The sequence below is a fragment of the Aethina tumida genome, chromosome 1 (assembly GCF_024364675.1).
Source record: "Aethina tumida isolate Nest 87 chromosome 1, icAetTumi1.1, whole genome shotgun sequence".
In the NCBI taxonomy this organism is placed as follows: Eukaryota; Metazoa; Arthropoda; class Insecta; order Coleoptera; family Nitidulidae; genus Aethina; species Aethina tumida.
Window position 1 is genome coordinate 46,252,673 of NC_065435.1, and position 14,460 is coordinate 46,267,132.

At 31.6% G+C, this 14,460-nt stretch overlaps 2 protein-coding genes and 1 long non-coding RNA gene across 6 annotated transcripts in view; 1 reads left to right on the top strand and 2 right to left on the bottom strand.

Annotated features, from left to right (window-relative positions):
* LOC109598471 (uncharacterized) overlaps positions 1 to 14,460 on the top strand; it is a 209,433-nt gene that overhangs the window by 138,150 nt on the left and 56,823 nt on the right. For all 4 annotated transcript variants that reach the window (XM_049970897.1, XM_049970895.1, XM_049970896.1 and 1 more), the window contains one exon: positions 1,265 to 1,523. In XM_049970897.1, the coding sequence (XP_049826854.1) occupies positions 1,265 to 1,523 (259 nt within the window). The remainder of the gene's footprint in view (positions 1 to 1,264; positions 1,524 to 14,460) is intronic.
* On the bottom strand, positions 4,736 to 6,277 carry LOC109599258 (uncharacterized). Its single transcript, XM_020015219.2, has 5 exons — positions 5,674 to 6,277; positions 5,467 to 5,617; positions 5,219 to 5,407; positions 5,047 to 5,161; positions 4,736 to 4,973 (listed from the first exon to the last, which is right to left on the bottom strand). The coding sequence occupies exons 1-5, from the start codon at positions 5,729 to 5,731 to the stop codon at positions 4,797 to 4,799; spliced, it is 690 nt and encodes a 229-aa protein (XP_019870778.1). The 5' UTR covers positions 5,732 to 6,277; the 3' UTR covers positions 4,736 to 4,796.
* LOC126264151 (uncharacterized) lies at positions 13,526 to 14,368 on the bottom strand. Its single transcript, XR_007546939.1, has 3 exons — positions 14,310 to 14,368; positions 13,807 to 14,235; positions 13,526 to 13,745 (listed from the first exon to the last, which is right to left on the bottom strand). It is a non-coding gene; the product is annotated as an uncharacterized LOC126264151 (long non-coding RNA).

Below are 14,460 nucleotides of genomic sequence, written 5' to 3' on the forward strand. Positions count from 1 at the left end.
GACGTTCAATTTAGTTTTTGTAAATTATAAATTTGGAACAAAACGTTGAACGTTCTGAATAAAAATGTTTGATTTTAATAAAAATTAATAATGGATAAATTATTTAAGTTTAATAAATACTATACTGATTTTTTTCTGATATTTACTAATGTAATTATATGTTAACAAAAAAATTAATATAATAATTTCAAATATATGATCACCACACTAACTCTCAACAATTGTTTGTCGAGTTTTTCTTTTTTTTTCAATTTTTAGATTAGATTAATTCTCTAATATCATTATAACAAAGGAAAATTATTATTATAATTCTAATATTCAGTAAGGTAAATAATACATTAATTAATTTTTAAAAAGTAAATTTAGACCTAAATATCAAAAACCCTCATACTAAAGTTGTTTCAGCGACATAAAAATACTCTATAGAATTCTATATTAATCAATGTTAGCATATATTTTTTTAAATACACGGAATTAAGTACATTCATTTGTTTAAACTAACACTTGTTATAAATGTTTTTGATGTTTAGTACTTAAAACCTGAATACAATACTAAGCATCATTAAAATCTTATCAGCAATATCTATTACTTCCTATCCTATCAAAATATGTGTTAATATAGATTTTATCAATAAGGCAAAATGTGTCAAAATTAAATTGAAACAAAATATGTCTCAATTTGGTTAATGATCTTGTGAATATACTGAAAATTTACAGGTGGTCGCTATGAACATGCCACGTCCCTCAAATTTAATCAATGTTAAGTGTTTCTAATGCACAATCGTTACCGTGTCAAAACCAGACTGTTTCGGCATTAGTGACATTGGCAATGCTCTTTCATCCCTTATTCGCTTAAAGTAGATACACATTAGATAATTGATTAATTTGTTGTTGTTCCGTTAATGTAATTCTGATGGAACTTCTGTTTATTCTATAGTGCATTATTCAAATACCTCGTTAATTATGAGGAATACTACATTATTTTCAAATAACAAAATTAATACATACTCTAATTGTAATAGCAAATGTAAACATTGTACTAATGTTTGCTTGCCCATCCCAATTAATGTTTAGAATTTGTTTAATATAATAATATTTGTGATCCTTATAATTTCAATCGTAATACAATCGACTGTTTTGTGAAGAACTAATATGAGCTCCAAAACAGCATAGCTTTTGTATATTAGTAGCACTCAATGTTTGCCACGTTTGGTACTACTAATTGTTTATAACAAGAATTTTATTAAACTAATTCTTGTTTTAGGGTGTTCACGAGTTGGCTGGTGTCAGACTGCCGCTGCAGCCCTACAGCGGCGGTCATGCCGTGTTCATGTACAGTACCGCCTCCGACGGCAACGTTACGCTCCAGCTCAAGGAACCAGACGATCTCGATAAGAACAGCCTGGCAGCGATGCTGGCCCGTCTACACGACGACGCCACCTTCTCCATCTCCTACCAGGACACCGACATCCTGTCCGACGGTAGCATCGACGTCCTGCTTGGCACTGGTACCGCCAATTCAGGTAAGCCCATACCCAACCAAGAGCAGTTTAAATGGGAATCCGTGTACCGATCTCACGGGCCTTCACTTCGAAACAATAAAAATACAAACCAAAGTTAATACCAGCAATTCCTTCCGGCTGACCTCACATCAAGTGACGCCGCCAGCCCCGGTATTAAAAAGTAGCGGTGTCAGGAGGGCGGAAAGCGGCGTAAAAAAATCGCGTCGTCCGTAATCCAGCAGTAAAGCAAGTTGCGTAGCGCGAACGGCCCTTTGTAGAGGCGGCGCTGGTCCGATTGGCACGGTTGATGTGGCACAGCGATCACGATTCTCAATTCAGTTCACGCATCAGACGGTACGCAGCATTCTAATCGATTAACAGTCCACCGCACGCTGCCGTGGCTAGTGAAAATTAGCGAACAAATTTGTTGGACAATGGCGGACACGCCAATTACTCCGATTGGTCCGCCATTCAAAATGCCGTGCTACATGTCCAAAACGACCGCATGCCATTCCTAAAATTCGTTTGGGCAGAATAAAGTAACTAATTTTAATGAATCAAAATTTGATTCATTCAAACACTTCAAAATCTCTTAATTTACACGTACTATTTATTGTTAATCGTGTTTTGAGCCAATTCAGTTCGATAAATATCAAAATGGTTCAATTTACAGTTTTGTTAATATTTGAGTAATTTTTAGAGGACTGAGTAAATTGAAAATTGTCCATTGCATAAAATATTTTACGGAACTGTTGTTTTGTACGAACTTTACAATTTTTAACTAGCAATTTTATAACTGTTCGATTAAATAATCCCATGTATTTCAACAAATTCCAAATAAATTATCCCAGACATTTATTTTACTAAAATGTGAACGCGTTGTTTAATTAAAATTGGTTACTTTCACAGACGAAAAAATATGGAAATATGATTTTTAAGTATTTGTTTTGATATAGAGCAGGAATATTTACAAAATTACATTCGTGTATAAAATGAGTTTTAATTTTCATAAAAAATATCATAGCAGGTCATAAATCTATTGTTTCAATTTTACTTTTGAAAAAGTCAACGTGGACAATAGATTTTGTTTCACACACAGCGAACATAAAATTTTATCGACTAAATTTACAGTTATTTTAGTATATATTGTTATACTGGAAAATCAATCCCATTGTGTTTTACAGCTAGCGCTTTATCAATCTGCACATATGTATTTAATATCGGGAGGAAACTTTATAGAAGTTGACAGTAACAATTTATATTGTATTGGAAAATTTTCGGTAATGCGACGTCTATGTGACGTGCAAATACTTGTAAAATGCCTCAGAAATAGAAACAGCGTGTCGTAAAATCAAAATATACATCATTTTCCCAGACGAGTTTCCAGAAAATGTTATTACCTAAATGGAAATGGAATCGCATCGCCTTTTTTCGAGTTAATTTATTATGTAATCAAATGTTGTACGTTTCAATTTCATAATTGCTTACGGAAAATGAAAATATGGTAATAAAAGTTATTTAGTCCCGTTTCCGCTGACTAAGCTAAGCAATTTTAAATGGTATAGTTATTTGTACACGGTAACAAAAGATTACAATGTTTTGTATAGGACATAAATTATTTTTAAGACATCCGTTCTTTTTGCTCAGTTTTGCTATCATTTCCCTTACGATCCGAATATATCTTTCGGGCACTATTGTCCCAGAAGTAGTCGTTTTTATTGTCATTGTATCTCATTAACTCGACTTCATTTCCTGGTGAAAAGCTGTTAAATATGTAAATGCAAGATTTAGTTTAGAGATTTAAATCTACTTAGTAAACTAATCTCTTGAAACTTTGCACGGTCGTGGATTTGCTGATAAGGTACATCCATTTTTAATCTTGCAGAAGAAATTGTATAGATGAAAGAGCGAAACCATTCCTAATAGATAATTGAACAAACCGTAAGAAATAGGACCATATATTATTCACCCTCCAGTGGCGTATGGTGGCCACATAAAAAGCGGCAATTTTTTAGCCAGCCCAGGCGCTTCGAAAGTAAATAATTCAAGGATGGCGCACAATATATTTTCGTTTATAGCAGAAAAAAGAATACACAATAGCGTGTAATAGTTATAAAATGACATTTTAACACAACTCACGGCCTCGCTTTGGCCATTTAAGTTCGCGCTTGGCCGCGTGGAATATTCACTTTTGGCAACGGAACCGACCGGCCTAGTGATGTCGCAATTCTGTCTCCCCCATTTTTTTGACTTTTACTTCTAGAGAGACGCACACGGACTTAAATCATACATTTATTTCAACATTTTATATAACCAACATCATTTTCACGAAATTCACACAATTTCATTGAAATTTTAATTATCCTTTTGCATTGGTCATATAGAAATTTTCATCAAATTTCAATTATAAGTTTTCCTTAACAATAATAATAATAATAATAGTAATAAACATCACTACCATTTTTTAATTTAAAATCTAATTATAAATAAAATATATAGTTACTATTATTTTATATGCATAAATGTAATAGAAAGATTGTATTTAAACATGAGTGACTTCTCACTTTTGTCTAAAATTATGAAGACACATTTAAAATATTATTAGATATTAGAAGATAAAATTTAATTTCAGTCCTCTTAAATTATTATTTGTACATCTGCGTGAGATATTTTTTTCTGGTACTCGTATTTAAATCTAATCTTATTAAAATTAGAGGAAATTTTAAATTAAATTATAAATCGTTAATTTTTTTCTTATTTTTATCATATTTCAAAAACATAGGAATATTCTACTAACTATTGTTTTAATTAATAAAAGCTAAATTATATGTATGTACTAAAATATTCCAGTAGTTTATAACTACATCATTAAATTGCATCCATTAAATTCATTACAGTTTCAATAATTATTGTTTGTAAATTGAGTTGTTAATGGATAATTTTTATACAGAAACCAGCACGATCGATTTATTTTTTATTTGGAATTAGAAACAACTAATTATGTATGTGCTGTATATGTGAAAATAAGAACATATATAGTTAATATTGGTAAAACGTCTATACAAGTTCTAGTCACATATTCCAAAAAACTTTATCTAAACACTTTTAACCTCATACACGACGAGATAAAAATATATATATCTCGGTGTATAACAATTTCTGTAATCTAAATATTTTTGATTGTATTGATGTATTGATATATTTAAACAAAAAAGTAAATAAGAAATTACGCATAATATTTTATTAGTTTATTAATTTTCTGTTTATGGGCAATATTGTATAAAATTATACAAATTAGTTTTTGCATGCATTCATCACGGTTTCAATTCTGGTTGAATTGGACATCCAGGCATCATTGAAACGTTTTTGAAGCAATGTTGATAGAATAGTGTCTGAAGATTTATTGATAGCATCTGCTATAAGAGATTCAATCATTTTCCAAAACCAGCCAAACAAGTTTGTCACTGAAATCTAAAAATACGAAGAAGAACGCTAGTTAGTTCTAATAATTAATACTAACTAATAATAATATAATACTACTTACATCAACACTTTCAACATCAATATCTACTTTAAACCCATCCAATCTCAATTCTCTATCTTCTGATGGCAAAGTCATGTTCCAAAATCCACTAAAGTTTAGGTTATTGAATGTAACACTATAATAATTTCATAGTTAAATTTTAAGATAAGATGCAAACAAAGAAGAAACTCACGTGATATCGCCATCATAACGCTCAGATTCAAGGTACAAAACATATTGCATTTTAATTACCATCTGTTTCCAGTGAAGAGTGTAGTCGTAATATAATCCGTTAGGGTTGTTAGCCGCCACATAATCTATATATGTCAAATTAAATTCTGGAACATTTTCAACTAATCCATTATTTAGCTCAAGAGTACCGCTATAAAATTTAAGATTTAGCTTGTTTTTTTTTTTTTATTAATATCAAATAACACTTACGATGTTACAATGAGATTGAATGGAAGAGTAATGTTCTTTGAGAATTTGACTGGTGTATGTGAGGGAATGCCTGCTGCAGGTAGGCCGTGTCTAAGTGAACTCCTTACACATTCTATAGCCCATTTAACCATGGTAATTTCTTCTGGTTCATCTAATGTTAAATGTTTATTTAATGACGTTTCACTGTGACAATAAATGTTGATTTACCTCTGACAACCCCTGCAACAGCGAAGCCAAGAATAGCACAGAAAATTATAGTTTTCATATTAGAGATGATATAAATCTAACAAATTTTCCAACATTTAATCTGTCTTTATATAGTAGTTGGGTACTTATAAGTGTTTTTAAATTCAAATTTAAAATATTACTAAGATAAGATTAATGTTTAGTTTAGGTGCCCACATACGATTTTGTTTTGTCACAGAAACGTTTAAAAAATCGCATGTATTCGCTTGGCTTTAGGTAAAGTTTTATTAAATATTTGTTTGTCCTTACAATTACTACACAATGAATGTGTGATATATTTTTTCTTAATTCATGATAATCGTTGTATTTAACCACTTAGATGATGTACTAATTTATATTTTGTAAGGTCAAATAAATAATTATTAATGGATATGAGTATCGATGTACTAGTCACTCATAAAAAATCTTATTTTAGATACATTTATTAATAATTGTTATTTTATTATTTAAAAATTCAAATCAATCGATCAGAGTTTTTAATTTTAATCTATAAACCAAACTCCAAATATAAGGAATATTTACCCAGAAGCTATACTTGTATATTGTAGTTAATATAACAAAAACTCATTCACTCTATGTAAATAATTTAAATAATCAAAATAATACGAGCACTAAGGTACACATTCGATTTTTAAAACGTTTCTGCGACAAAAGAAATCGTAATCAATAAAAAATTACAAATATCACTCATTCCGATTATATGATCGCGTATAGGCGTATTTTATATTTTTATTACGACCAAACAGTTGTACGAGGCAAAATCGAATGTGCACTTGGCCTAATATAAAATCATATTGTATAAAATTATATTTTTGTATTGAGAAAATTTGTTCTGAAACTGTAAATATCAAATAAAATACTAATAAATTGACTGATTCAAGGAAAATGCATTGGTGACTAAAGACCTTTTTTAGTCTCCCTATTATTTGAAATATCTGAATTGTAAATTGTTCAATTAATTGATATCAATTTGGAAATCAGTTTTTGCAAATGACATATATGCAATTTGTCACATAACGATTGTTCTCATGAAGTGGGGTAAAAGAGGTGGCCTCGGTTTGCAAACACACCATTCGAAATGCACAAGCCGAAACCAGTCTGTTTATTTACAGTGGCGCTAGTACAAAGGAGAATTAACGTGAACCCCCGCCGTGGCTCTTTACAATTAGATTTAGTTTCGCATTTTGGTATTTGTTTACATCACAACCAGCAAAAACGGGCCGCAATTTATGGCATTGTGTGGTCATGAAAGCATCGAAAGTTGATTAAAAGTAAATTAAATCAACTAACTTGATTGTGTGTCCTCGATTTTTTTGTGTTCCCGTTCGGGTTGACGTTTTTATAGACCTGGGAAAATGAATATATTTCCCCGCTGTCGGAAATGAGGATGAATTATTATAGTAAAATGCAAATCTCATCATCAATAAAGGTGTAAAACATACATGATTGATTTTGTTTTTTTTTTTCACAAAAGTGTATTGTAGTTAGTCGGTAATGTGTGTTAAATTTTGAAATCTTCTACAATCTCCGCGAAATTTGATTTCGAGGTTCTTTTAGATATGCCCAAGTTTCCGTACCAAAGACAATAAATAATTCAATGTAAATGGTATTAAATTATGGGGCCAGGTGTGCCTGATAAAGTTTATGCTTCATGATCTTAATACCCTGTTCTTAAAACGTGATATTGTCTGCGAGTTTTCGACGAGAGATCAACCGAAGTTCGGGCGTCTGTTTATTCAGAAGAATATGCTTTTAAAGCGATATCGTACACGCAGCGCTTGTACTATTTAAGCACTAATGGATTTGCCGAATGATATTCAGAAATTGCTAGGAGCGATTGTATTGATCTAAGCAAATACAAACCTCTGACACGAAATCTAATTGGATTAATACGGTCTGGTACAGGCGAATGTAAACCACTCGAAGCGAATTTCTTAAGGCAATGTCTCTGGCGAGAGCAATTCTTCATTGCGTTTTCAATGGGTTGGTGGAGGGAGTTTTCTATTGGTGCCTTCAATTAAATGAGTAACTTTTAACAATGAACCAGGAAATTTCTTAACTTTATTGGATCTTATATAAGTTTTTAGCAGAAGTATCAAAGTAGATATGGCAATTCACTACGAAGGTAACGAAAAAAGATTAAATGCATTAAGTAACGAGCAACTTTTGACCAATACGTGGAATTACATTAAAATTACTTACAGAAAAAACTCAAAAAAAAAAAAATGGAAATGAGGACATTTTGACTCACTAAAAACTATCAATAGCCCTTTATTTTTAAAATTACACTTGAGTTTTAATTCTCTTAACGATTCTGTAGAAAAATAAGTTTCTTGTATTTTCATGAAATACGCATTTGAACAGATAAGATAATATTGATGTATTAATCACAAAAGAACTCGAAGATCAAAGAAATAGAGATGGAAAAAGACGGAGCACCGCCGCATTAGACATTGCCAATCAGAAATTGGTTTAAATCAGGTTTGCCTGGCTAAACATTGTTCGAACAGGACTGTTAGAATGACCGCCAAGATCATCAGATTTCACTCCATCGTATTTTTATTTATGGCAATACAATCGCCACGAGATCTAGGATATATAATAGTTGAAGCATGCCTGAGGTATCACGCCTGAAATTTTTGAAAAATTACAACCAAATTTTGATAATCGTCTTTACTATTATCTCCAAAACAATGGACAATATTTTGAAATTAATTAATAGAAATATTTTACATCATGAATATTAATTATTCCACCCATTAAATTACGTATTGTATTTTATGAAAGTAAGAAAAACTTTTTTTTTAAGTTTTGGGTGGGACACAAGATTTATGTTAGAAATATGAGCCCACATAAAATTAAATGATAAAAATGAAATATCCATTTTTTTTTAATTATACAATACACAGAAATGGTAAACAATACAGTGTATTATAAATGTACTGTAACAAAGAACGAAGCGGCTTTATTTATTTTTTCATATCGATTAAAGAATTTGAAGGGAAATAATCGCTTTCGGATAGCGCCCGAACGAATGTTAATTTCATTTAATTACTTTTTCCTCACACTGCCCGAACTTTTTAAGAGCGAAAAGCGGATGAAGTTAAACCCATATAATTAAGTATGGGGGCAGTCGAACGATCATTATGGCCGGGAGGCGCAAAAAACGGACTTAAACTCGGAAAGTTTAAACATTGCAGACGCGTCCCGATTTCAATTTAAATCCGATAAGACGACAAAGTTTTTTCTGGGTTTGAGGCGCCCATATTTATGTATTCTAATCAAATAGTGGAAGTATTTGGACATGTTCTGCTTTTAAAAGGTTTGTAATTGTTGGACTAATTAAAAAGATGAGACGGGCTTTAATCAATATTTTAAATTTAATCGTGCATAATATAATTTTAATTTACGACTGACTAAATAGTCTCGCCGGTTTAAAATATTTATTACATGGAGACTAACAAAACGGGGATTCGAAGCGTCGTTGTATTGAAAGTGATGCTTAAAAACACAATAAATATACGAGTTTTATTTTATGAATTATTTAAATATAACTTTAAAATATAACATAATAACCATGTATTTATGTAGATTGTGTTTTTTTCTCTCCGACATGGCAAAAGTCGTAAAAAAGCAAGTATAATAAAAAGGGAAGTCGTATTTTTGATTCGGCGAACCATGGAGACCGGGAGAATGCTATTACTATTCTGTGGAGAAGAATAAAGATAGCGCTACTTTAATTTCCTATTCATAAATATGAGGCATTAGGCGAAAGGTGGCACTTTGCATGGATATTACAGATTCTTGCACCTTAATATAAACAGACATTAGCATAGGCCACCGTCCCGGAGATATTCACTAACACTGATTCAGGACTGTCAACCAACTCAGCGGTGGCGACCTTAATGGAGTTTCCACTCCTTGTTGTGCCCCTTTTACACACAATCGTTGTATTTAATTAAATCATCAAGAAACAAACAAGTCCGTATGTAAATCGATACCCAATACAACTTAATTAGGACTTCGTCTAGACCTAGTTCTCAATCAAGTTTTTAATAATGATTAATAATCACTTTACAGAGTTCATGATATGCAAATTTGTGATTAAAGAACAAATAAAAATATTGTTTCTACTTTCAACATTTATATTATTTATTTTTATGAATGTTATGCTTCTAATTAAAATTTCGTCGTTGTTAATAAAATGATTTAATTTAATGCATCTTTACAGTTGAGCCAATAAAAAAAAAGTACTAAAACTTTCAGATTTATTATGTGTTTTAAACGTTGTTGTATGTTTGTATTTCTGACGTTGTTCGGCCGAAATTGGGTTTTTTGTTGCTCTTCCCGACCAGCTGAAAAATAAATTTTATTATTTTACGACATTTTATTTTAAAATTTACAGAAACATCCGGCCGGACATAAAATCTCGACATATTTTTCTTTCATTTTCCTTGCACACGTTCTCAAGAAGTTATTCTGTTCACTTTTATGAAGCAAAAGTTGTAGAAATATAAAGTAAAAGGTCCAAGTTTTATAACTTTATTTCTCTCATATACATGTAGAACTTAAAATTTCTGTTGGGAAATACCCTCTAATTTTTTTTTTTTTTTTATTTTTTTCTTTTATAATTTATTGCTAATGATGTTTTTATTTTTGGCGAAAAAAAAAATAGTTCCGCAACTATTGATAACCGTACAACAACAAGGGTTTTTGTTTAACTGAACGACATAACACAATGTACTAGAAACAGGGGATTTGTAGTAGTAGTCTCCATGAGCAGATATATTCAGTTGGTTGCTGCGGTTTCATTATGTGACGTTTGATGTCCGTTTTAGGTTAATTGCCCAACTACTCGACTCTAGTTTAAAGGGGCCTTAATAATCTAATGTTTTGGTACCATTGTCTAACTAACTTCAGATTCAGTAGCTTGGATGACCAAAGTTGTTTGGTTGAGTAAGTTAAACGGTAATAAATAATAGTTTAATCCAGGATTTCTTCGTATACATTAGAAATAAGAAAGCTCACGGGGCCTTTTAGAATTCCACGACGTCTGATATGAAAATATTGTAAAAGAAGGGGAAACTTTATGGGAGTTGCAGATTGTTACCTAATGTGGAGTTTTCGATGTCCCATATTGACTTGGAAATTTAGTCCGTTCTCTAATCAACGCTTATGAACTGAAAACTTTTCTATTTTGTCTACTTTCCCCTTTGTCTTCGGCTTATAACGATCAAAGTTTTCACTCAACTCGTTAAAGTAAGTTTTATATATTAATTTTTCATTTTATGTTACGGTTAATGTGTTTTATAAGTTTGTAAAGTAAAATTGGAATATTTGTATTACGAAAGTTTTTTAAATTATCTCGATAAAAATAAAGATTTAATAATGTGTGTACTTATAACACACATTGAGAAAAATAATATGCATAAAATATATTTGTCGTGCTAAACAAGCCTTGGTAATTTGTATTATAATTCGGGTAGTTAAATGTACTAATTAGTAATGAAAAGTAAACAGACAATGTCTAATAAGTAGTTAGCAACGTACGCTCATAAGCACCAATCGATTCCACAAGCATCTGATATCAATACAAACAAATTTTGTTTGATGTACGATCCCAGCATGTGTGCCATTAGAAACATACTTAACACGGAAACTATCAACAACGAGACTGAATGGATTAGACCCTGTATGGATCAATGTGAAATTTTGTAATGAGGAATACCCTACGATCAAACTGCCATTATCACTATTTACACAGACAGAGTGGATACGTTAATAGAAACAACCATGCACTCCGCACTTTAATGGCACAACGGAATATTCATTACATCAGGCAAACATCGATTACTACTTACTCCCTCGCTAACTGCTGAACAAACTTTGCTGATTATCAATAAAACTTCGGAAATCTCTCCTCTGCGACGTGTTTACCATGGCACTAGTAAGAGAAGAGTTCACTATAAATTTCGAGTGTAAATCACTTATAGTATGGTATCCATTAATTAAAACTTTGCATGGAAAAATAAATAAATATTAATGATTTTATTGATCTCGTATATTTTTGCTCGGGATAAAAATTTATTTAAAACTCCCGCATTGTACACAATGTAAACTCGGTTGTCTATTATAAAAGTCTCGTTTGGCAGCTTAGACCTTTAATTATTTTAAAAGAGAAGCAACTTCTCGCATGTGGGCATTCATAAATCATTGAAAGAAATTTACTTCGTTCTGTTTATCTTTCGGAACATCAGCCATGTTTAGATATTGCCGTTATTTATATGGACTATATCAATAATATATACCAGTAATAAACACTGGTAAACGTCAGATTTATTACATACTCCAGTCGGTGTTTATCTTCATATAAGGAAGAGTTCTATCCACTGCAAAAGTCGAGAGAAACAAATTACACGGGCTCCAAAGAGTGCAATAAATTAAATTTTCCCCGGTCCATGTTTTATTGCATAAATAATGGGAAAACCGTACAGTCAAATCGAACGTACTAAATTTTAAAGACAGACCCGACATTTGCATATTTCATACATAAAGGTCCGAACAGATGTGTCGCGTCATACAGTGGTCAATATAAATCGTTAATTAAGTCCACCCAGATATCAAACCTCTGTCAATTTCATATATTTCCGGACGTGGATCGATTTGTGATACGAAAATTAATTCGTTATATTGAACTTCTAGGCACGTTTTGCCCAAGAGGCTTGATTATTTATTAAGTAAAGGTCTGGGCTTAACGTGAAATATCGATATACTCAAGTGGTCAGGTGGTACATTTGCACATAAATCAAATTTTGCCACAGCGATCGGTTGAAAGGAATGTTTGTTGTTATTGTTCTTATCTAAAATATGTACCATTTTTGTGTCCACTGACTGCGTGATTGATTTTGTTTTACATTTTACCTGTTTTACCACTTAGTTTACACATGCTCTGGAAGGAACATGACTACAATGTAATTAGATAGTGTAATTATCCAAATATGCCTTTCTAGTTACCTAAATGCCTTTGTTTATAAACTATTGTACGATATACATGAATAGAATATATACATCATCTTGGATATGTTTACATTAATGCGTCATTAGCGAATCCATATCGGTTACTATTAATCCAGACGAATCACTTTGATAAACATTATTCCCTGTTGAAGATTCATGAAACTGCTGATAGATAATGAAGCTGGAGAAAGCGTGAGAACTTAAAGATGGAACTATTAAACTTGTTCATGCAAAATAAAACCATTAAGTTTTTCATTTTATTATTTTGGTAAATTGTTTTCGGCACTTTAAACTAACCTAATAATTCATTAGTTTTATTTCACTCAACAGATTTACATTAATCTTGTCAACAAACTAATGCTCAAATATCAGTGTTTGCCATACAAAATAAACATCAGTTTCTGTTTTAACATCACCACTTTATGATAGAACTCCACTAATCTCCTGTTTAAGTATAGGAATGGATTATGCGTCCTACTAACTTGTACCCTTAAAACAAATAATTGAATTACTAATAATGTTTGTTTACACATGAATTACTGTCGGAGAACTGTAATTAAAATTACAATGCTCTAGTAAAAGCTCTGTTTTATTTTATTTGTGCAATTGATTAAAACATTCCATGAGGCCCAAATTATATTTCTGTTAATAACTACAATATACGTAGTATACTTAATTAGTTCCAATTGTCGGGAAAACAATGCATATCCACATTAATTATATTACGTATTTGTAACAAACGTATGTTAAATACTTTTTGTTAAGAATTTAATTTTATGTAATAAGTAAAACAAAATTTATGTCGTCAAATATATTTATTATTAAAAAATGGTTAAGAAATATAAAACACGATACAATAAATGATTACAATTGCAGAGAAAATACATAAATACGATACAATAAATAAACAATTCAAAATAATATATTTCAGTCCAAGTATTATTTTAAATCGTCTAGCCACACAAAAAATTAACATTAATACACCAGCTCATGGTAACATATAGATATCCAGCATCCTGTAATAAATGATACTTGTAATTAGTATTATAAGTTAATTAAAGGTAAGCGTTAATTTACCAATTATTTCAGTCAAATCATCTAGGACCTTTTGCCTTTTGCGTAGCTTTTACTAACGTGTACATAGTACGAGTCCGGGCACTTCGTCATTGATTCTTGGTAAACGCCACTGCTATTTCTTGGAGGACTGTCCGACCGATGAGAACTCCTGCGCTCTGATCGTGTACTTGATGGTCTCAAATAGGCGTAACCAACACTTGGTACGGTGTATGTGGGTGCTACGCTTGGTCGATACGTCAGAGTTGGCATGAGACCACTCCGCGTGTATGTGGTTCCACATTCGGTGGGAACCCTTAGAGTCAGCGGCTGATAACCGCATGATTCCCTCACGATATAAGTCGGTGAGCAGCTTTGTCCACTTTCAAAGCGACTGGAGCAGCCACAGCCACCATAATTTCTGTTCATTTTGACAAGGTCTGATTTGAAACACTGAAAAATTATTATAAGCAATCATTTCAATGTGCCACTTAAAATTACCACGTGCAGAGAGTGAGCCGACTTACCTTAACATTTACTGACACTGGAATGAGAATATAGTTTTTTGAACAAGCTATTTATACTTGGGTATAAAAAATTGGTACAAAATACGTTGTTAAAAAAGTGCTTACTTTATTGCACGTGTTGGATTTTACAATATATACAGCACGGGTCGCA

Coding starts and splice junctions, on each gene's coding strand:
- LOC109599258 (XM_020015219.2), bottom strand. CDS start 5,731: ATGAAAACTATAATTTTCTGTGCTATTCTTGGCTTCGCTGTTGCAGGG. Junction 5,408..5,466: donor TTCAATCTCATTGTAACATC/GTAAGTGTTATT, acceptor TAAATTTTATAG/CGGTACTCTTGAGCTAAATA. Junction 4,974..5,046: donor TTGATGTTGAAAGTGTTGAT/GTAAGTAGTATT, acceptor TCGTATTTTTAG/ATTTCAGTGACAAACTTGTT.